General features: G+C 35.0%; 2 protein-coding genes across 2 annotated transcripts in view; both read right to left on the reverse strand.

The window, feature by feature from the left end:
• Positions 1-22,495, reverse strand: part of LOC148955948 (E3 ubiquitin-protein ligase UBR3-like) — a 263,283-nt gene that overhangs the window by 101,028 nt on the left and 139,760 nt on the right. The gene's annotated exons all lie outside the window — the stretch shown is intronic.
• Positions 401-18,721, reverse strand: LOC148955951 (uncharacterized). The gene is made up of 7 exons (XM_089087802.1): positions 17,550-18,721; positions 13,383-13,524; positions 10,345-10,517; positions 8,070-8,334; positions 4,728-4,918; positions 2,565-2,993; positions 401-684 (listed from the first exon to the last, which is right to left on the reverse strand). The coding sequence occupies exons 1-7, from the start codon at positions 18,702-18,704 to the stop codon at positions 451-453; spliced, it is 2,589 nt and encodes an 862-aa protein (XP_088943928.1). The 5' UTR covers positions 18,705-18,721; the 3' UTR covers positions 401-450.

Below are 22,495 nucleotides of genomic sequence, written 5' to 3' on the forward strand. Positions count from 1 at the left end.
CTCCTGAACACTTCACTTTGGGAACTGGATAAGTTATGCTTCCATGTTTTAATAGTCGGAATAGTGGAATTATTGTTTAATTTATTATAATGAGAAATAAAATAAAATAACAGACTGTATTCATTGCTGTTTCTGAGTCGGGGGTCTGTTTCTGAGATCCCCCCCCCAAAAAAAAGAGCATTATAATGATTTGAGAATTGGGAAAGTTATAGTCCTCTACGATGGTTAAACTTGATACTCTTTGGACAACAAATTTCGATGTATTCTTAGAAGGAGCCCCCCCCCCCCCAAAAAAAAAGAGGAGTGCAATTGTTTGTGAACCGGGAAAATTAAGGTCTTATGCGATGGCTAAAACTTCAAGCCCTTTGGACAAAGAACATCGAATTATCAAACATTGAAATATAGAAATATTCCCTTAATTTATTATAATCACAGAAATAAAATATAATATCAGACTGTATTCATTTCTTTTTCTGAGTCGGAAACAGTTTTAGAATTTGGGACCAGTATGTGGTCTGTCATATTGTAAGTGGCAACTTTGAAAGCCACGTATCCACCGTAGCCGGGGTTTCCTTTGTGGACAAGTGCGATACCCGTGATCCACATTGGTGGTTGAGGGATGACTGCCTGTGCGTCTAGGAAAGGGACTGCTGTTTGCCCGACGTCTTTCTCAATTGACGATGCCTGAAATTGAAGTCATTGTTCATTTGAATGTTTTAGTTTTAGTTAGTCATCAGTTTAGTCATTTATTCATAATTGAATGTTTTTTTTTATAATTATCACTGTTTTTTTCTTCAGTTTAGTCGTTTACTCATAATTCAGTTCAGTCATTTTTGTCATTTATTCATAATTCAGTTTAGTCATTTATTCATAATTGATTTTTTTGTTATAATATTCACTTTGTTTTTTAATCGTTACTATTCCAAGGAATTATAATTCTTTAAATTTAAATCTTTAAGTTTGATGAAGTTTTTTCTAAAAAAATCCCTGGATTTTAGTTCAGACTATGTTCAACAGTACTTTATTATTCCGCTATCTGTCGTTATAAGGTATTGGATTTATTGTTGAACTTTTCCGAGTATTCGTGTTTGTATATTCTCTAAGAGCGATGTTTTTCCGACTATTTATCAGAAACTTTTTCTGAAAATTTTCCATTGAATTTTAATACTGTTTTCCAATAATATTGCAATCGAGGGCAATTCAATTTTGGTGTTGAATGTAACTCCCGGCTTGTTTTGAATTTCATGATCGACTTATTGATTTTTATATTCAATACGATGATCAATTTGTTGCCAATAACGTTTATTTAACGTTGTTCAAAAATTATCAGAAATTAAATTGATTTATTTCTTGCAATACAAATTGAGTCCATGCGTTATACCATAATAAAGACAATACACACATATAGTGTATAGTACACGTTAATGAGCCACAACTGACTCCTGACTCCAGAGAAAATATCCTAGTGACTTGTTTGGGTCACAAGTTTGAATGAGGGACCTCTTCTTCTTCTATTTTTGGACTTGTTAGAAATCGTTGAGCAAAATTTTTAAAATGTGTTGGAAAATAACTTCACTTACTTGCGGATTAGAGAGAAAGAGAGAGAAAATTTATTAAAACAACAAAAACATAAAAACAGAATACAGTAGAAAAAAATACATAATAAGTACTGCAGATTTCAATTCACAACTCTGTCCCTAGAGACCTTAATGACGTATTTTTAGGGTTAAAGAGATCTAGAATACCTTCACCCAGCAAGGCCGTATCCAGGGGGGGGTTACCCGGTTTGAACCCCCGCCCCCCCCCGAAATTTTTGACCGAGTCGAAAATAAGTCGAAAATTAGTAAAACCTAGGTAAAAATCAGTAAAATTGGTCGAAGACCGAGTCAAAAATTAGTAAATCCCCCCCCCCCGAAAAAGTAAAAAATTAGTAAAAAAAAAAACCGAAAAAAATCCTGGATCCGCCCTTGTCACCCAGCCTTCTTTGTACCAAGGACTGTGAAAATGAAATCTTTTTGTTTGAATGGGCAAGGTAGAAACCTACGTACCAATGTATGTATTAAAAAATTAGGAAAAAAGGAAGCTCGATTTTTGATGAAAATACGCCCATCTGGAGTTATAAACTTTTGGTAGTAGCTGGCGCCAAATTAAAAAAAAACAAATAATCATGGGTGAAATATCAGCAAAAAAATAAGCCAAAAATGAATGCTACCGAACAGCTTAAGGTGTAATTTTCCATTGAAGGTGCAGTTGTCTTTGGGAATCAATAGATTATTAATGTTTGAATTTTTTACGAATGAAAAATGTTGTCAAATTTTTTGAGTTAGATCTACCTTCTTGTTTTAAGTTAGCAACACTGACGAAAATGAGATACTGCCCTTATAAACTTCCCAATTAAACAAAAGATAAATAAAAGAAAAGAAAAATCTTAGAAAATTTAAATTTCAAGATATGAATAGACCTAAGATGGGCCCAAGGGGCAAATTTGTTCTTATTTCTATGTTCTTGGAACTTGGAGCTATACAGCTAAAAGTTAAGCATTTGTGTCAAAAGTAAAAGCTTACCGTAAATACAACATATTCATTATCTCCAGCGTCTTCAAGTGGCCGACTGGGTGTTCTTAAAGGCGTGTCAGGATTGTATAAATGTACTTGCTTTCTTGACTCCTCGCTTGCTGGTGTGTTGTCACTCCCCATCCAAACTGCACTACCATAATCCACCCAACCGTTAAAAAATTCAATAGGAGCGACTTGCATTTCCAGATTAATATGACCTCCAAGACGTCTGAATCTCAGACCTATGACAATTTGACCTTGAGGGGCCATTAGGTGATCCAGGTCTAGTGCTCGTTCTTCATATGTGAGGGTAGCATAGTCGCTGTATTTGTTGATTAGCGCCGTGGAGTCATCATTAGGGATGATTGGTTCTACTGGCCTCCATTGCATACTTGATGCATTGACGGAACTTCTTGGTAGGGACTTTCCTTCTTGAATCTGGAAAGAAAGTTTGCAATTTTTTCGAAGTCCCAGGTTCTTGAAAATTAAGATTTTTCAGTAAAACCTCGCATTTGTTTTTGTGAAAGTTGTGCTTACAATGGACATTTCAGAAATATTTCGTATTGTTGGCAGCTAAGCCCCTTCCACCTGAATGCTATCAATATCTCCAGATCGTTTACCAGGAAATCGATCAATATCTCGCCCCTATTCCATGAAAACTGCGTTTAGTTTTTCCAGGTGATTTTCAATTAAAGTCGCTTCCTCTAAAAAATATATATATATTTTCTCAAATATTGCTTTTTCCATAAAAATCACACTATATTTGTCAAAAAAAATCCAATCATATATCGCCCTTTTTTCATGAAATTGTGCTTAAAATGTGTATTTCAGGACTTTACCGAGTCATTTTCAAACATATCCCTTCTTCCTGATAAAAAGATATAAGCTGCTATTCCAGTACCCCCTGCTTTTATTTTTGGGGCAAAATTGAGTTCCTTATCAGTGCAAAGTCGCCATATTGCAATAGATCCATTGATATATTAAGCTATGGGTGCCCAACCTGGGTACACCCAAGTCTTGGGTTGCGACACAGTTTTTCTGGGGCTATTCGAAAATACTTAGAAAGGTTTCTTTACAAATACCTAGTTTAGTATCTTAACTACTTAGTTATAGTACCTCAGGATAAACCTTTTCGCTGACTCTCCAGGAGATCCAACGCTGTGTTACAAATTCAAATGGATACGAATCTAAAAAAAGGGTTAGAAGTAGTATAGCTATTGAAACAAAAATACTTTTTCGCACACAACCACTTTTTCAATCACACCAGAAGAGAGGGGTGAATTACCCCCATAAGTGCAAAAATTTGACATAAAATATTGCAATAATTGAATTTAATTCATCATATTCAATGAGAACCACCCTTCTTTTACTTTTTACCGAAAGGGGCTTATATAATTTTACATTTGTTTCTCAAATTAATAGACACGACTATCCTATTGTTAAATTTCTCGAAGTTTTAAACGTTAATATCCCGTTTATTTACTTTCTTTAAGGTATCATGAATACTTTCAATAATAACAACAATAATTTAAACAACACTATAAACGACAAGAAAAAGTGGAATAAAGAAATACAAAAAGAAAAGAGACCAAAATAAAACAAAACAGTCAACTAGAATAAAAAGAGTAGAATTTGAATCCAAACTAAAACCATCATTCTTTAGAAGGCTAACCTCGATGTAATAATAATAATGATAATTATTTATTTGGAATCAGGCTATGTCTGTCGTAGTATAAAAAAGGAAACATGTTTTTTTTTCGAAAAGAAGTTTATATACAAGCCGGTCAATCGGGGTTGGCTAAATTAACTCATGCTATAAGCAAGGCCGTACCCAGGATTTTTTATTCGGAGGGGGTTTTACTTTAAAAAAAATTGGGGCGGCGGGGGGGGGGTACACAAAAAAAAAACTAAAAAAACACATGCGAAATTTGTTTATATCCATTTTTGTTACATTTTTACAAGTAAGACACAAATTTGGGGGGGGGGGGGTCAACCCCCCCCACTGGGTACAGCCTTGGTTATAAGAACAATTGTATTTATTACCGTTATAGTAATGAAAAAGAGACTTTTCTTCATATCTCCGCAAGTTTAAAATTCGTCTTTTCGTTGTCCATTGAAAATAAGATATCAACCCTTTCTAAACGGTCGAATAAATGTCATATTTATATTTACCTGAATATGCACCACTCTTCCTTGTTTAACGAATCGAACTCCTGTCACGATGTTCCCAGATAAGACATCAGCGACGGCGGGCCTTAAACTTACATAGCGGTCTGACCTAGGGCCCGGCTGATCACAAAGACAGATGCAATTCGAACAATGATATAAAAATCTCCACCAGCTGTCTGATCTCTTACTATTGCCTAAAAAAGGGTAAAATAACTAAATTTTGTCGAAAATAACTCGGAGGCGTCGGTATATAATTATCGACTGGTATGTTTGATTAAAAGTGAAGTTCTCAGGTTTTCCTAGATGATTTATCATAAAGAAACTTATTCTAATATCTATCCAAACAAGCCTACCATTAATATATTTTTTTCTAGTCTAAAAACTGGAAGTTTTTTTTATTTATATTAAATAATTCTGCTAGTAGGAGAATCTCTTATCCGACTCAGATATGAACTGAATCATCCAATAAAAAAAACTTTTCTGGTCGGGTGGCTGAGATTCGGCATTCAAAGCAAAATTTGACGATCATTTTAATTTCAACAGATTTAGTAGAACTTTTACCAGATATTAGATGAAACTTACTACTATTTCCACTACCTTCTACGACACAATATTAGAGGTTCCCTTTAAATTGATAGTATTTTTTTCGCAAGTTTATCGGCGCGACCTATTTTGCGCCTCCCGCTAAAAAAAAAATCCTGGATCCGCCCCTAGGCTGGGATTTTCCTCGTTTTACTCTTCGTTACGTTTTCTTATTTTGTCATGCTTAGCCAGTGTGGTCTCAGAAACTATTTACAATTTCAATTATGGCGCGAAATATCAATTTCTTTCTGGCTTAGTCATGCTTACAACGCTAATTTTCAAAACCTCAAGTCTTCATGAAGAACTATTACTTTCTGTTTGATTAGTACTTCCTCGAAGTGGAAATTTTTTAATTGCTAATTCTCATGTGTGTATTCAAACAGTTCAAAGGTTAAAGAATTAAGATCAAACACTACATGTTTCATAATAAGTTCGAAGCTTATATAAAATAAAGAATATTCTAGAATCTTTTTAGTGAAAGATGAAATCGTGTTTGACTACCTTGAATTAGAGATTTAATCTGCTAGTGACCTTTAAGGTGATACGTTATAATCCTTTTTCCGAGCTTCAGCGTCGCCTAACCGTCACAAAGACAAAGGGCCCATGAGGGGATTTTCCCAGGGACTCGACATCATTGACAGCTGTCGACAGTTTGTGGTTGGAATGTAAAGACAGTGAAACTTTGCATCCATTGGTCAGTGAGCTTGTCAATCAAAGCGTGAGACACCAGAACGAACTCCCAAAGCGGCTAAATTGTTCAAATGATTATAATTTTGGGCTTATTTTTGGTAGTGTCCTAGCAGATGTGCTCGAAAATTTTGAGGGACTGCCCTTTCCTGAAATTTAAAAAGAAAATTCTCCTCCATTTAATTGAAAAAAAAAAAATTCACACTTTCTGATGATGTAGGTTTCATTACAAATAAACATCTCTTTCTCTGGCATAAAACGAGGGAAGTTGAATGGTTTTTCTAAGATTCCCGTTAAATTAAGATTTGGCTTTTAGTGTTCTGTCGTTTATTCGAATCGTTTATTCAGGCTCTACAAGCTATGGCAAGACCGCCCAGCCAATTCTAAATAGTTTGGCCACAAAAACTTAAAAAGTTTCTAACGGACGAGATAAGGTGCCATATTACCGTATCACCTTAAACTGCTTAACCAAGTGATGAAAGAATGTGCCGGTCTTTATCTTCGCTTGGGGTAGTCTATAAAACACGGAATCAAAGGGGGAAGTAAAAATTTCCTGGACTTAGATTATGCAGATGATTTAAGCATCCTAGATGAAGGTGTGAGCAAAATGAATTAAGTTTTAGAGGTATTGCGAGTCCAGGGTTCTAGAATAGGTTTGAACTGGGTTCTAGAATACTCTGTTAGGTTAGGTTACCTGATTGTGTGATTCTTCGAAATAAAAGATGCTCCACCCACTACAGACTATTTTTTTTTAAATTTTATTCAGATTACATACCAGCATATCGTCAAAAGGGTATCAAAAGGACGTATCTCTATAATTGTAAATTTTCAGAAGAGTAAAAAAAACTCACCGTTTTTTTATTTCCCCTCCAATAACCTGAAACAAAAACAGATCGATATTTAAAATCAATACATATCAATCCGTTTTTGTTTTACGGCTGTCGGAGGGAAATAAAAAAGTTGTTAGGTTTTTCTCTGCTCTTCTGAAAATTTACAATTATGGAGATATGTCCTTTTGATACTAGACTGACGATAGGTATAAACCACGAGATTATCCAATATAGATATTCTTCTTTGGAAAATGTCAAAACAAAAAAATTGACGGTATATTTAAATTTATTCTTTCGTGACACCTTCTGAGCGATGGTAACTTTGGACATAGATTCAAGATCCAAAACAAGACGACTAGATCGTCTCTCGTTTGGTCATAATCTGCTTTTTACTATTTTCTTTTTTCTAAAGATACTTAGAGGCAAACACGCTCGCAGGAGTTTATTCCAAGATGAGTGGCGTGGGGGGGAGGGTATATTAGGGAAAAAGGATGTATAAATCAAATAAAAAGTGTAGGGAACTATGAACAAAATGTCTAGCATTACGAGGCAGGGTATGCGTCCACGCTTAGAAGTTTTGTATTTTTCAACTGTAATAGGTGGCCGTTTCGTGCTTAGATAAATATTTGGAAATAGAAGTTCTGATTTCAAGAATATTTTGTCCCCAAAAGGATCATCCTTATAGAATTAACTATTTGTCTAGAACAGTAAAATAAATCTACATCTTTTTTTCAATCGGCCTTGAAGATTTAATATATAACAACATGTCATTTGATCGACCGCAGCCGAATTAATGTAATAATACAACAGGCAAAAGGTGGGTAATACACATTTTTAACTAGGCTACCCTGCAATGTTAAAAAAAAATGTTCGATATTGGACGTGCCTTGAAGCTGTTCGCAATGATTGTGGTTTACGTTTGAATACAATTCTTCCCTGTTTATTGAATGGTTATTCGAATGATCAACTCATTTTTATTCAAAAATTTTTGAAACAATTATAGATTTAAAAATGATAAGTAATAACGAGAAATTTTATTGGTATTTCTAAGTTAATTTTAATTCTCTTGATTTTTTTCGTAAAGGTAAAATGTTCTGAATAAGATTCGTTTTAACAGGCAATATTTGTAAAAATATTTTTGGAAGAAACTGAAGACAAACGAGCACAAACAACAAATTTATTGGTTACTGAAAATATCTCAGTTGGACATCTGTAATTATACTTTTTGTCTGTGAATGTTACTCACCACTTCTACACTCCGTTTTTTGACCGATAAGCCTCCCGCTTTTATATTCAATCCAGTCATACCGTCTATGAGGCGATTCGGACATACATACACTGGAGTCTGCTTCAAAGAATGAGCAATCGTGCAGTTTTCCTTGATCACACCGCTTCTCCGAGTTGCAAAAGGTTTTCTTGTGACATCCAAACTCTTGAGCAGCTGTGTACGATTTACATTCTTCTTTGCACGTGTTTTCTGTGTTTAAGTCAACTTCATTGACAACATAACCCTAATATAAATTTAGATTTTAGTCACATAACAAGCTTATACAATTTCTACAGGCTTCAAAGTCTCTTGAGAAGCTGTGTATGGTCTATATTCATCTTTGCATGTGTTCTGTATTTAGTTCAACTTCATTGACAACATAACCCTAGATTAAACTGAGATTTCAGTCATATACGAACATATTCACAAACAATAAAGGCTTCTCAGCCTCTTGAGCAGTTCTGTATGACTTACATGTTTTTGTATGTACTCTGTGTTTAGATCAACTGCTTAACATCATAAACTTAGAATAAACCTCTTAGAATAAGGCTCATCAACCTCTTGAGTAGCTGCGTGTGATTTACATCACATTCTTTGCATGCGCTCTACGTTTGAGTCCATCTGTTGACAGCAGCTTGACAACTACTGACAACCGTAGAATACATTTGGGTTTTAGTCATATGCAAGCATAAGCAGCTGTGCACAACTTACCTTCTTCTCTCTTTTTGTATATAAACTAACATCCTCAATTTCTACTGGCTTCTCAGCCTCTAGTAGGTTAAATTCATTTCATTGAATTATGAAATAATTAACTCTTCCGTTTTTGGGCACCTCCTCCCAATAACCTTGGAAAAATGGTTAATTGATTGTTTGAAAATTGCCGAAATATAACAAGGAAAAAGGGCAAGCAAATAAACCGTCGTGCAAAAAGTGGGGGTAGCAAATTAGCAATGCTAATTGGCAGTTTTCAAACTTGTTGGTAGATTTTGTCTGAAATTACCATTTTTGCTCAAAGAAAAGCTGTCAAAACACAAGTTGTGTTGCTAAAGTGTCGGCAGCTTTTGGAATTCTGTCGAATTCTGATGATGACAGCTTTGGAACTTTTTCCATACCTGCAAATAACTAAATATTTGAACAGCTTTAAATTATCCAGTAGCTGGATATTTACACAAATTTGATCCTATGCGATTCCTAAAACTTACCTCTAGAGAAAAAAGATAACTGTGATATTTGATAATATCATAAAAAAAAAAAAAAATAAGTTAAGGAAAAAAGCAAATAACTAGCATATTTGAATAGATTTAGATTATCAGTAACTGGATATCTACCCAAATGATCATATGCGAATCGTAATATGTAGTAATTACAAGGCTTGCGACTAAATAAAAAGGATCAAATGTCATATTTTTTACAATTCACATATGGATATAGAATATGGGCAAAAACATGTTTCTTCCATAAACTACTACGATTATTTTTGAACAAAAAAGAAGCGAACAACAACAGCTAATCTTGGACGTCGTTGAAATATATTTTTTTTGAAAATCTTATAACAATTGACTAATTAAATCCACCACAGAAACAGGGAAAAAACATCATTTTTCCTGCCTTGATGACCATGCGTTAACTTTTGAGCTGTATACATATGTATGTGGTCAATGTAAACCATATAAAGTTACCAAAAAAAATAATTCTGAAAAAAATTCCTGTTCTTCTTAATACAGCACCCATAGCTTTTCACTATTTTTAAAACTAAGAATGACCTTTATTAGTGACATAATATTTCTCAAAAAAGGACCAATCAGGTTTTAAAGAGCGTTAGTTAACCTGGTTCTAAAAGGGCAGGGCTATATTTATCTCCTGAAATAAGGAGTAATGTGACTAAATTGTGAAAATACGTCGCAACAATAAACCAATGGAAGTAAAGTCGATTTTTAACAAGTATGTTTTATAAGGTATTGCCTAAATATATTTTGAAAAATACATTTTTCAAAATCCAGGGTGGGGCAATTTTGTTTTGTTCAGTTTTTTTTTCAATATAAATACAAAAAAAGGTATTTTTGAATGTCAGCACAAAAAGGGCATTTAGAAAGTCAATTTAGGAGGGTGGCAACTGCCGCCCCTCCTCCTCCCTCAGATTGGCGCCCCTGCCTTTGAAAAATTTAATATTCAAATTTAGATTGCTACATTTAACCTATATTTAACAATTATAGGATATTAATGGTTATTTTTCTCTTTGTATTCCCATCCTTACCTGAAGAACCTCGGTAAACTGTATATAAGTTTCATTTTCAACCGGTTTTTCATTTATACATCTGTCGTACCAGTTCGACATTTGACTTATCACTGATCGAGCCACTTTTGCCTTTTCAATAACTCTTTTTTCGAATTCTTGTCTAGCCAAGTCCGATTCTCGGGTGAAATCTCCTGAAAAGAAGAGAAAGAATGAACTAGAAGAATTGGGCTAATTTTTATATTTTTGGATGGTGGAATTATATATGCTTAAGCCCGGTACTCACTTAGCTTTTATAATTTAGAGGGTCCGTTTGAATAGCCAGCATTCTTGAATGTATTCTCATGGAAAAGGATTGCGAATATAAAGTTTTTAATAAGGATAAGCCGAAAGGGTACATCTAGCGATTTCGCTTAATTTCACTCATCCATAATGTAGGGTGGATAACCATTGTTGACGAAATTTAACTCAACCCTGTGTTCAAACAGGTCTGTCGCAAAATAGCTCAGGCACAGAGAATGCGCCAAAACACAATTTATTTTATACCAAATCGGTGCACTAAATTCGCTATAACACAAACGCAAAAACTATAAATCCTTGGTGCGCGCTGAGGCGATTTTTTTTTTTCACGCAAAACGGCTCATGGATAACCAATGCAGGAAACTTCACAAAATAATCGCACAGAAACGGTTCATTGCAGCTGTTGAACATAATGAGATATCCAAGCAGTGTAAGCATAAAATAGGCTAAATCAAGTTCTGGAAACAAGGGGAAAAATATACAAAAGGATAGTTCTGCCTAGTTAATTATATAATTCTTATCTTCTGTTTGTTTCCCTGGAAATGCCCTCCCAGGCCTTGAGGATTAATTGTTTCATTCAATAACCCCTATGTCATGTATTAATGAACGACTTCTGATAAATATGATACGGATGCGTTTTACAACGGCCCATTAGAAACAGTTCAACGCTGCCGTTGAACCGTTACCGATGACATATGACAGATCACGCAAAAACGGCCATTGTTGTACGAAAACGCAGCACTGTGAACCATGGGGAGTGCTTGATTGTGCTTTGGTTAGCACATGTTGTGGATTGTTGTTTGGTTAGCCCTTTGAAAACCATTAATTTATTTTAACGGGCGCGTTTTTCAACAGCTTAATCAAAATATCCAACGATGGCGCATGAGCTTGCAGCAAAAAAAAAACAACAACAAACCAGTTGAACACTGACAAATATCCGTTTTTGTGTAAAGACGCAACTATGTGAGGCTAGGGAACATTGAATTTTTACCTCGGATGTTTTGAACGAACAAAAGGTCTACTTGAAGTATAAAAGCCGAGTGTCTAACATGAACCTCTAATTTCTAGAACATCTAGTAAAAATTGTCGGGAAAGAAGTGTCTCGTTTCTGGATTCACTGGCCATGGATGAGCATCAGTGTTTGTAGTCCAGTTTTTGGTCAGCAATGTCTACCTATGCCCGGAGAGCCTTACATCCACTACTAACGACCTTGAACCGCATTTTACAGACTTGTCTTCGTAAACAACAAACTGAGGACTTGAAACTTGCATAAATATACTGAACTTAAATAAAATGGAAACTCTCAGAATTTCAGTTCATGTAAAATTACAGACAATGAGGGAAAATATCCTATAAATTTAGACATTACTGGTAGAACAAAGCCCCCTCCCCCTCTTAAGATTCTAATTTCAAGTCATCTGTTTGGCTAGATCTTATCTTGCCTTTAGAATCGGTTGCATGATATTATTGTCTAAGTTCCAACTTGTATTTGTTTGAATGATTTTCGTTGGCGAGAATTTTTCCCTGTGGAGCAATGATTAATATTTCATTATCAGCAATGACCTATATCTCTTTTAATTAATTGTTTTAATACATTTAATTGTATTAAAATATACATGAAGTGACAAGAACTTCCTGCATTCTTAACTTTCCTTTTCCAAATGGACTAAACAAGTACATAATTTTGATGTTGCAACTTTTTAAACTAATTTTATTCTGCATAAAATGGTTACGAACAGCAATATGTAGATAAAAACAAATTAAATTTTCTACAATAAAAATCTACAACCAGTTGTTTCGAAAAATAGTTTTCTTATTTTTACAATATATATGACAAATTATAAACTTATATATATATATATATATATATATATATGGTCAAATTATTCACATTTTCTAGATATTCAATTCACAGATTAGTTAATTGTGAATTCTAAATTCTCTGAATTTGTTATTCAACAGTTTTGTTAATTTGGTATTCAACCCAATTTTTCCAATATTTTTCCAATTTAAAAATGCTATCATTTCTTTACATGGGGGGAAAATTTTTGGTGGGGGGTGTATTTCCATATTAAAATTGATTTCATTTGCATATCTTTTTCCGACTCTTGGTATATGTAATCAAATTAAATGATCTCGGTTCACTTATTTAGTCTTCACAAAAAATAGCCGTGAAATCAGAAAATACTTTCTTCAAGATTATTGGCATTATAAATGATTAGCTTCTGTTCTCTCTAAAGAATTGGAAGCTTGGTCCTGAAGGTTGAGTGATACTAGACATTGTCTTAAAATAATTTTAAATTTGATTAATTTAACTAATTTAATAAAGCTTATTTAATTGAAAACTAAATAATTTAAATATATTTAAATTTGATTTTGAATAAATTTGAATTAAATTCGATATTTGATCTAACTAAACCGATTCAATACAATTAAAATTTTAATATAATTTGAAATTGATAGAATTAATATTAAATAGCTTTTAAACTTTTATGGTTAAAAAGAACTTAAATATCACACCCTTTTTGGAAAAATGGTTCTTTAACCTTGAGTCTCATGTCAAACATAAGCAGACCAAGGAAAACAAAACTACTTAGGTTTTCACAATTAAATCAATGACTATCTTTGTCAACGCCAGATGGTGTTTGTTGTTTCTTATATCAAAGACGAGTTTCATCCCCCCCCCCCTTCAGTTTCTCATACTCCTTGGTTAGCCCTTTTAAAATTCTTCAATAGCTTGGGAAAAGAAATAAACTAGCCTTTTCCATATATTTTGAGAAGAATCCAGGAAAACTGCATCATAGCATACCCCTTTGCATCGGTCAAAGCCAATAGGTTGTACAGGTCATATATAAGCTGCTGCGGGGATTTTGTGAGGTTGCACAGCTCTCCGTTATATACCTGTAAAAAAAGATGTTGTCTTAATTAATATTGGATTATAAAATAAATACATTTAGGTATGTGGTCTTACATAATCCTTCAAAAGGCTTAAGAGCTTTCAATAATTTTAATAGTTTAAGCTTGAACTTTCTGGATGTCTCGTGACAAAACCAAATCTGAATTTTTGGAAATTATTTGAGTTTAACAAAATATAATATCCGTAGGGTTGCATATCGGAGAATTTGTCGAGCTTAAATTCTTTTTTTTTTTGCAAAACTAATCCTCTTCTACCACAATCTGTAAAAATTTTCTAGTTTTGATTATAGATGTTTAAAAAAACTCATTGGAGCCCACCTCTCTCTATGAGTAACACTTAAAGAGTGTTAAACTTCTGGATATTATCCTGCTCATTGAGATTGTTGTTAGTAAAAGAGTATTTTTGCCTAATGTACTTGGATATATGCTGTATACTGTTGTGACATACATTGACTATACTCCGCCAAGTAATTGAAACATTCTTGTAATACGTGGCTTCAATTTGGCGTCTAGAGGGGTATTTGCCCACCAGTTCATCCCCCCCCCCCCGACTGAAAAATACTACTTTTTGAGTATTTTTATTGAAAATATGCTTTTAGGTATTTTCAGTGGAGAAACCGAAGACAACGACAAATTTGTTCCTCCCCCTAGATTTTGACAAATAAATTTACCGCGCCTAATTCGTGAATTAACGCCATTGCTTGTGATAAATTTTGCGGAAATACTTTTGCTATTAGTATCTTTATTATTCATCAGTATGATGTTAAGCAATGATAGTAATGATACTTAATTCTGCGCACTTAAAAATAGCTCCGTAATTTCAAGTTACGACATCTTTAAAATCCGTTACAAAATTTTGCCAAGTTATTTCTCCTTTGAATAAAATATAAAATGGCCACTCTTGCTCTTTTGTAATATTTTTATTAACTTGACCTTAATCGATTGAGAGAATCCTCTTTATTAATGTCAAGTTGAAGCTTCGTCATGATAAGAATCTACGAATAAAATTGTTAAAAGTATGGCTATCAATTTCTCATTTTTCCGAAAATAACGCACAGTGAAATAGAGATATTGGTTATAAACTTTCGGCTCAAAAGCGGTACTCTTCTGAAATACAGGACACATGGGAGAAGTAAAATTTGGTTAATGCTAATGAAATAAAAAAAAATAGGATGAAAATATAATAGTTTATGAACAAATTTGGTCTATATATTTGCACATTACGGGGGGGTGGGGGTAAAGCATGGCATATATTAAATACGTAACCTAATCTTAACCCGCCAAAAAAAACTAAAGCCCCCTAAACCCCAAAAAACTAAAGCTCAAATCTTTGTCACGGACTGAGCAATATCTCACTATGCAGGGGAAACCTGTTTATCAATAGCGGCTTTGAGATTTCAATGCGGTCTTTCTTTCGTGTGTGTCCTGTATTTCAGAAGAGTACCTCAAAATCTTCTCGTTGTTTTACTGGCTAAAAATTTTGCGTAGAAGAACCAATCAAGCTCTAGAATAATGTAATTCACTTGCAAAAATATGTCACAGTAGAAGCAAATGAAATTAGCACTTTTTTTGGTAAAATTCTACTTTAGCTACTTTTAGCTATCTTGAAAGGGGTTAGGTTAGGAAAATGCAACTTTCAGGGATGGTTCTACAGGCTAAATTCTGTTCCTGGAAGGTGTTTTGAAGTACCTTCCTCCACTCCTTCTCCTTCTAGAGGGTCCTGAAATTTGCCTACATGGTCTATACATATTAAAATTTTGACAAAACAACATTTAACCTTAATTTTCTGGCATCAGTTTCTTCTTCTCTAGCTTTAGTTCTGAAAATGCAATTCTTGTTATTTGAATTGAATTTTAACCCTTATCAATGTTTTTTTCTTTCAAAATTTAGGAAATGTATTTGCATATCTTTAAAACCTTATAAATTGGGATTGAGCAAAGTTGTGAAGCTGAAAACAATTTTATGAACTTTATTTAAGCAGAAGATCTATTTTGTAAAGTTTTGCTTTTATAACACACAGATTTTTAAAGGCCAAGACCCTCTAGAGGGAGAAGGAGTGGAGGTAGGTAGGAGGCAAGTTTCATTTTCCTAACCTAACCCCTTTCCAAGATAGCCAAAAATAGCTAAAGTAGAATTTTACCCTTTTTTACCCCGGAATAATAGAAAATTAATTTTTATTTGTCTCTTTGCTTTGGGCTCGTCATTTTAAACTTGATCATTTACTAAGTGTAAAACTTGTGAACTCTCCTGAGTTTGTTCATGCTTTTTTGGGAGAGGGGTGTAAGCTACCCCAAGTAGTATCTTAGGGGTGAATCCGCTCTTATTCCGAAGTAACTAAACCACAATTATGGAATAGCCAGATTAGTTTTACAAGCTTTATGAAAAATATGGTTCTATATCACTTTCTAGGGCTATAATGAGAGAAAGGTTGAAATGGCTAGGACAATTTTTGCGAGCGAAGGATGATTTGATTGCCAAAGATCGTCATTTTCGGTAATGCATCCAGGGCCAAACGGAAAATAGTTTGTCCCCGAGTGGATTGGGAGGAGGATGTCAGAAAGGATTTAAGGGAAATCGGAACTTCTTGGGAGGGTGTACAGTGGGGATATTTGAATAGATTGGGATGGGAACCCATATTTTGATTTCGAGCAACCTATCAATAAAAGTTATTCTGTCACTGATAGGAAAATAGTCTTTAACTTTGAAGATTACGCTGAAGAATATAATCATGTTTTCTAGTACCCATAATTTTCTTTACATAACCATTTTTATTTGAATATAAGGAAAAACCCGCTAAAAATTTTAAACCCAAACTTAAGTTACCTAAAGAAATTCGATTATATGTATGGGTTCACCGATAAAAACTGCTAATTTTGTTTACAAGCGTTATTTATATTAATATTGAGGGCATATTCTGGTAAAATTCTACTTTAGTTACTTTTGGCTATCTTGGAAAGGGGTTGGGTTAGGAAAATGAAACTTTCAGGGATGGATGTACATGCTAAGGTTTGTCCCGGGAAGGTACTTTGAAGTACCTACCTCCACTCATCCCCCCCCCCTCTATATAATTTTAGAAATATTTAAAATATTTTAAAAGCTTCTGAAGTAGAATTTTGAGTTTGGGGGAAGGGGGATTTCAAAAACATCTCCTGTGATATAATGTGTCCTCTGAAGTTGATTCTGATGTTTTTAGCACTGTATCTTTTAGTACTTTAGAAATATTTTAATAGCTTCTAAAGTAGAATTATAGAAAATTTGAGTTTGGGGGGAAGGTTGATTTGAAAAACCTCTTCCCATGATATAATGTGTCCTCTGAAGTTGATTCTGATGTTTTTAGCACTCTATCTTTTAGTACTTTAGAAATATTTTAAAAGCTTCTAAAGTAGAATTTTAGAAAATTTTAAGTTTGGGTGGAAGGGGAATTTCAAAAACATCTTCCCATGACATAATTTGTCCTCTAAAAACAACTAGGTTATTTTTACTGGTCTCTCTTGTCAAATCCTTTCCCTAATTAATACAGTTAAATGGTCTTATCAACAGAGTTGTTTGGCATGTGCCTGCTACCCTTAAGGGTAAGGGTTTCTGATAAGGCAAGTGTGACATCACAACAAACCTGGTTTCATATACCATAAAGAATGTCAGCATGGGTTGAAAATTAAATGGCTTAGGATTTAAATAGGATTTTGGAATATATTTTAATGAACAAGGTTAAAAGCAGAAGTTGTGTAATGTAAGCAGTGATTTATATTTATGATAGTAATATAGGATGAAATATGAGTTAAAAACAACACATTAAATATAATGTGAAGTAATTTGCCATTATATAGAGGGGGGGGATGAGTGGAGGTAGGTACTTCAAAGTACCTTCCCGGGACAAACCTTAGCATGTACATCCATTCCTGAAAGTTTCATTTTCCTAACCCAACCCCTTTCCAAGATAGCCAAAAGCAACTAAAGTAGAATTTTACCCATATTCTTTAGTCTGATTAGTAATTTAAAATGGGGCTTACGTCGCTTGTGATCAGTTCTTTGAGTGTATTGAGCACCGTTTCATCGCATTTAATAGCCTTCCTTTCATCCACTGTGTCTATCTCTTCGAATTCTGTTGTAACTTCTATATTTGTTTCTAATATTTCTGCGGTGTCAATCTCTTTTTCTACAGCTTTCCTTTCTTCCTCTATTATTTGGTCTTCTAGTCCCGCTAGTAATTTTTTTACCTCTTCGTCAAGCGATTCGAGAGGCGAGCTTTCTTCCCCTATCTTCCTTGCTTTGATGACAGCTTTGTCCTCATTAGCTATTTCTTCTTCACTCTTTGTTGAACAGTCTCCGTATGTGTATTCATGAAGTTCCTTTAGCATCGTTGACAAAGACGTTCGCTCTTCACCTTGCAGACTTTCTGCGTAGTCCATCAGAGTTCGTTCATTTACCAGTGCAATGTTGTTCTGATATTTTTCAAACCATTGAAATAGTGCCGAGATACTCATACTATCTGCTTCCATATCGTTCCATAAAGTTGCAAAAGTGGAATTAGGGAAATTTGTCCCGATATTTTTGAGAACCTCCAAAGTTTCTGCCGATCCACTTTCTACGGTTTCAAAACGGTTTGAAATCGTCATGTACCGTTGTAAAATCTCTTTTTCTGGGCCTAATGTTCTAAACATCGTAATCCAATTCGGGGTCTCTAAATCATTTAATAAGGTGTTTGTAACATTAACTAGAGCAAATTGAAGCCATAGGGCATTTGACGGACTGTTTTCTAGACGAATGCTTTCTGACCTTCTTAACCATGGGGGTAGATACTCAGAGGTGTCTATTGCTCTCTCTCCTCCAAGTCTATTATTTCTCCCTTTTCTAGCATCAGGGTCTCCGTTTGAACTTAGCTTAAGTTCTGGATTTTCCACCAGTGGTCCATCTGGCTTTCTAAAATTTGTGATATCGCCTATTATACCCCCAAAAGAATCAGAAAACTCACTAAGACTAGTTCCAAGGGTGTCTTTGACATCACCTAATGTGCTGCCAATCATATCGTCCAATTTAGTTTTCGCCCCATCCGAGTCTATCTCTTTCACGAGCTCACTTCCACGTCCTAATATATCATCGAAAATTGATGGATGTCCATTTATTCTGAATACACAAAACACAAAAATGACTAGTGAGTATTTCATTGTTTCGTGTTGCACTGCTAATCAACAACTAGTCGTCAAAGTTGATGCGTACCATAACATCTGGAAGAAGATATGATGTTTTGATGATATGCCCAATTTTTGTTGCTAGACTGAAAACCTTGGTAATAATTCATAAATGTGTCAGGTTTGGTATTCCCAAAGGGATCTAGAATTAAGTTTGCAAAACAGATCATCCGTCCATGGCTAACAGTTTATTTGTCCGTTATATATTTCCATTATATAAATATAGCCAAGACGTCAAAGTTGTGTTCGGTTTTTTATTTACGTATCTATTCACAGAACAACCCCCTCACAATTTAGTAGGCTATTTCTTTTCATGTTTGGCGTTAAAATCACAAATTTGTTATGCGAATTAACAAGGTTGCTAAGGTCGCTGCAGTGGCGACTTAGCGTCTTTAGGAAGTTTGATGCCCAAACCCTGAAAAATATAAACTCCACAAACTTGTTATTTTTGGCAGAAATATTTGTCAAAATACACCCCTATCATAGATAACAAGGTCATAGCTTAAGCCTTGGGTCAAGATTTGGGATAAGATTCATTTGATTTTGCAGGACCGAAATCGCTCCTTTCCATGCCCCTCCTAATATTTTTTTTTATTAAAATTCATAATATTAAAAAAAAGACATGTTAATTTGCACAGAAGAAGTCTATTCGCGTGAAAAAGGATGTAATTTTATGGTAAATTTTCACACACATAATACTTTACACATACGTAGATCCTCCCTCTCTTGAAATCTCTTGACTTCGGAATTGTTCCTGTAACTCCTTATATCTTCCACACAATTGGCCTATTTTTTGCATTTTTTAAACTCTTATACTCATCTCCAAAACATGTTCCTGAGTGGACCCTGCCCCCCTCCCAGTCCCAATCGTGGTTTTTGCCTTGCTATATATAGGCAACCTAGGGTTGAACCAGGTCTATAGAAAACTAATAAAAAGCCTGCTTTCTGGGTTTTGTCGCCTCCATCATCTTGTTCGGGATTCGGTCCTTGCAAATATAGCCTTATTTCGCCTCCCTCTGCTCGTTTTGGCCCTCGCACGCTTGTGATCATGACGTTGCATTTCCATTTTTTTTAGTTTATCTCTTTCTGATTTTCCCTTTGCCACTTCTCTCCCCAGAATACTTGTTTTTGTTTTTATTGTGCATTTATATCTTTTCAGGTAAAGGCTTTTTTCTTTTAGAACTTAAGCTTGATGATAGGCAACATGTACCAAACCTAGAAATCCCTCCCACTGGGTCCTTTCTTTTAACGTTCTTCCACAGCGCAATTCGAAATCCCCATGGCCCAAGGGGTATGCCTCAAAGCAGGCATGTACGTAGGAATTATTATTTTTGAGGTGCTGGCAGTAATAATAAAAAAAAAAATTCAATCGATAATATAAATCCGGGCTAACAAGAAGTGGCCAGAGATTCTGGAAAACTGTCGGATTTGAAGGGTCCCCAGCCCCCTCCCCTAGATACCTCCTGCTTGAAAAATTCAAGTCTTATGAGCCCAACTTTTGCCGAGATTCAATTTTTTTTTAACACATAAGTTGAATTGATTGTGGGTGGTAAAAAATGCTTTTTTTAATCATATACCTAAGATTTAACTTGTATTTTCAGAAATAATAATTTAGTTTTTTTTTCTTTTTTTTCGTTCTTTTTCTTACTCATCGGTTTTTTCGTCTTTTTTGGTAACTTTCTCAAGATCTACCGGTTTTCCCTATTTCCGGGTATACGCATAGTGTATCTAACTTATACATGGTGCAATAACTAGTCCGTAATGTCTGGAACCTGTTACTTCTTTTTTTGCCAAAAAATAGTCTAGCTACTAACACTTTTAAACGACAGTGAAACTACGCTCTTGTTTTACTCATCATAGGCAGCGCAATCGCGCTGCCTAAGTCAAGAACGATGTTGGCACAATGTATTATTTATTTATTTATTTTATACCAGTGCACTTCGTATCGAAGGCGTTGTCGTAGAAACTTCGAAAAGGGCTCATTCGATTGGAAATTGGAGTGGATAGTGCCCTTTTTAATAGTCGAAAGTGATTGGTGGGGAACTAGCCCCCCCCCGCCCATCAGTCCCCCAAACACATCCAATCAAAATTTTGAGATATCCATTTTGTTCAGCGTAGTTGATTTCCAGATAGAAAATATGTTTTCGAGGAGGACACTCCCCCACAAATCTCGGGTCAAGGGTTTTAAATTATGCCCTGAGGGCATATAAGAACGATGTTTGCACAATGAATAATTTATTATTTTTTTTCCTTTAGAGCAGGGCACTTCGTATCGAAGAAGTTGTCGTAGAAACTTCGAAAAGAGCTCATTCAATTGGAAATTGCAGTGGCTTGTGCCCTTTTTAATAGTCGAAAGTGATTGTAAGGCAACTAACAACTCTTCCGAGCCCACCATTTCCCGAAACACATCCAATCAAAATTTTGAGATAGCCATTTTGTTCAGCGTAGTTGATTTCCAGATAGAAATTATATTTTTGAGGAGGATACTCCCCAACAACCCTCAGGGCAAGGGTTGTGTTATGCCCTAGGGGCATATAAGGCTTTTATAGAACGCGTTGTCGTAGAAACTTCAAAAAAGGCTGAAATTTCAAATAAAAAAAGGCTGAAGGATGACAAACCCCCCAGAGCCCCCAGGGCAAAGGTTGTAAGTTATGCCTTGAGGTCATATAAGGTTTTTTTTAGTTTGATTTGTCGTAGAAACTTCAAAAGAGGCTCATTCAATTGGGAATTGAGAGGGCTAGTGCCCTTTTTAATAGTCGAAAGGGATTGGAGGGTAACTAACCACCCTCTCACGCGCACCATTCCCCTAATCACACCCAATGACAACTGGCAGATAGTCATTGTGTTCAACTTAGCATAAAGTTATGAAAAGTAGGTCTCTGAGGAAGACAACCCTCTCACCCCCACTCCTCAGGACCATGGGTGTAAGTTATTGCCTTGGGGCACATAAGGTTTCTATAATATGCATTGTCCTTGAAATTTAAAAAAGGCTCATTTTATTAGAATTTTAAAGGGTTAGTGCCTTTTTTAATAGTTGAAACTGATTGGAGAGCGACTAAATCCCCTTCTCACGTCCACCATTTTCCCAAACAAATCCAATCAAAATTTTTAGATAGCCATTTTGTTCAACGTAGTTGAAAGTTCTGGAAATTATGTCTTTGAGGATGACAACCAACCTCACAGCCCTTAGAATAAGGGTTGTAGTTTAGGCCCTGGGGGCACACAAGTTGTTTATAGAAAGCGTTGTCATAGAAACTCAAAAAGGGCTCATTCGATTGGAAATCGAAATTCCTAGTGCCCTTTTAATAGTCGAAAGTGATTGGAAGGCTTGAAATTTTTATAGTAAAGATCGATGTGGGTATAAGGTATGATTTCTTTTTGTTGTTTAGACCAGGGCACTTCGTATCGAAGGAGTTGTCGTAGGAACTTCGAAAAGGGCTCATTTGTTTGAAAATTGAAAGGGCTGATGCCCTTTTTAATAGTCGAAAGTGATTGGAGGGTAACTATTTCCCCTCCTACGCCCACCCTCCCATTTGCCTTTATGTTTAAAAACTAAATGTTGCCTTAAGATTAAATCAAAATGCACTGTGTTAATGCTAATTCCCAATAACGCATCTCAGCAGTATCCCAAGAACGACCGCAAATTAGCATCGATATATAAATGAAACCAAAAACGAACATAAATTACAATAAATAACCGAGTCAAACTCAAAACGAGCAGAAATTAACATAAGTTGGCCCAAAACCCCTATGCTTTCCCACGGCCA

Source organism: Artemia sp. Qi Xiang Cuo, chromosome 1 (assembly GCF_049724085.1).
Source record: "Artemia sp. Qi Xiang Cuo chromosome 1, ASM4972408v1, whole genome shotgun sequence".
Taxonomy (NCBI): domain Eukaryota; kingdom Metazoa; phylum Arthropoda; class Branchiopoda; order Anostraca; family Artemiidae; genus Artemia; species Artemia sp. Qi Xiang Cuo.

Excerpts from the sequence above, each read along its gene's own strand:
- LOC148955951 (XM_089087802.1), bottom strand. The coding sequence starts at position 18,704 with ATGAAATACTCACTAGTCATTTTTGTGTTTTGTGTATTCAGAATAAAT. Across the intron at positions 13,525-17,549 it reads AAGAACTGATCACAAGCGAC|GTATATAACGGAGAGCTGTG; the intron begins GTAAGCCCCATT and ends CTTTTTTTACAG. Across the intron at positions 10,518-13,382 it reads TCTCAAAATATATGGAAAAG|GAGATTTCACCCGAGAATCG; the intron begins GCTAGTTTATTT and ends TCTTCTTTTCAG.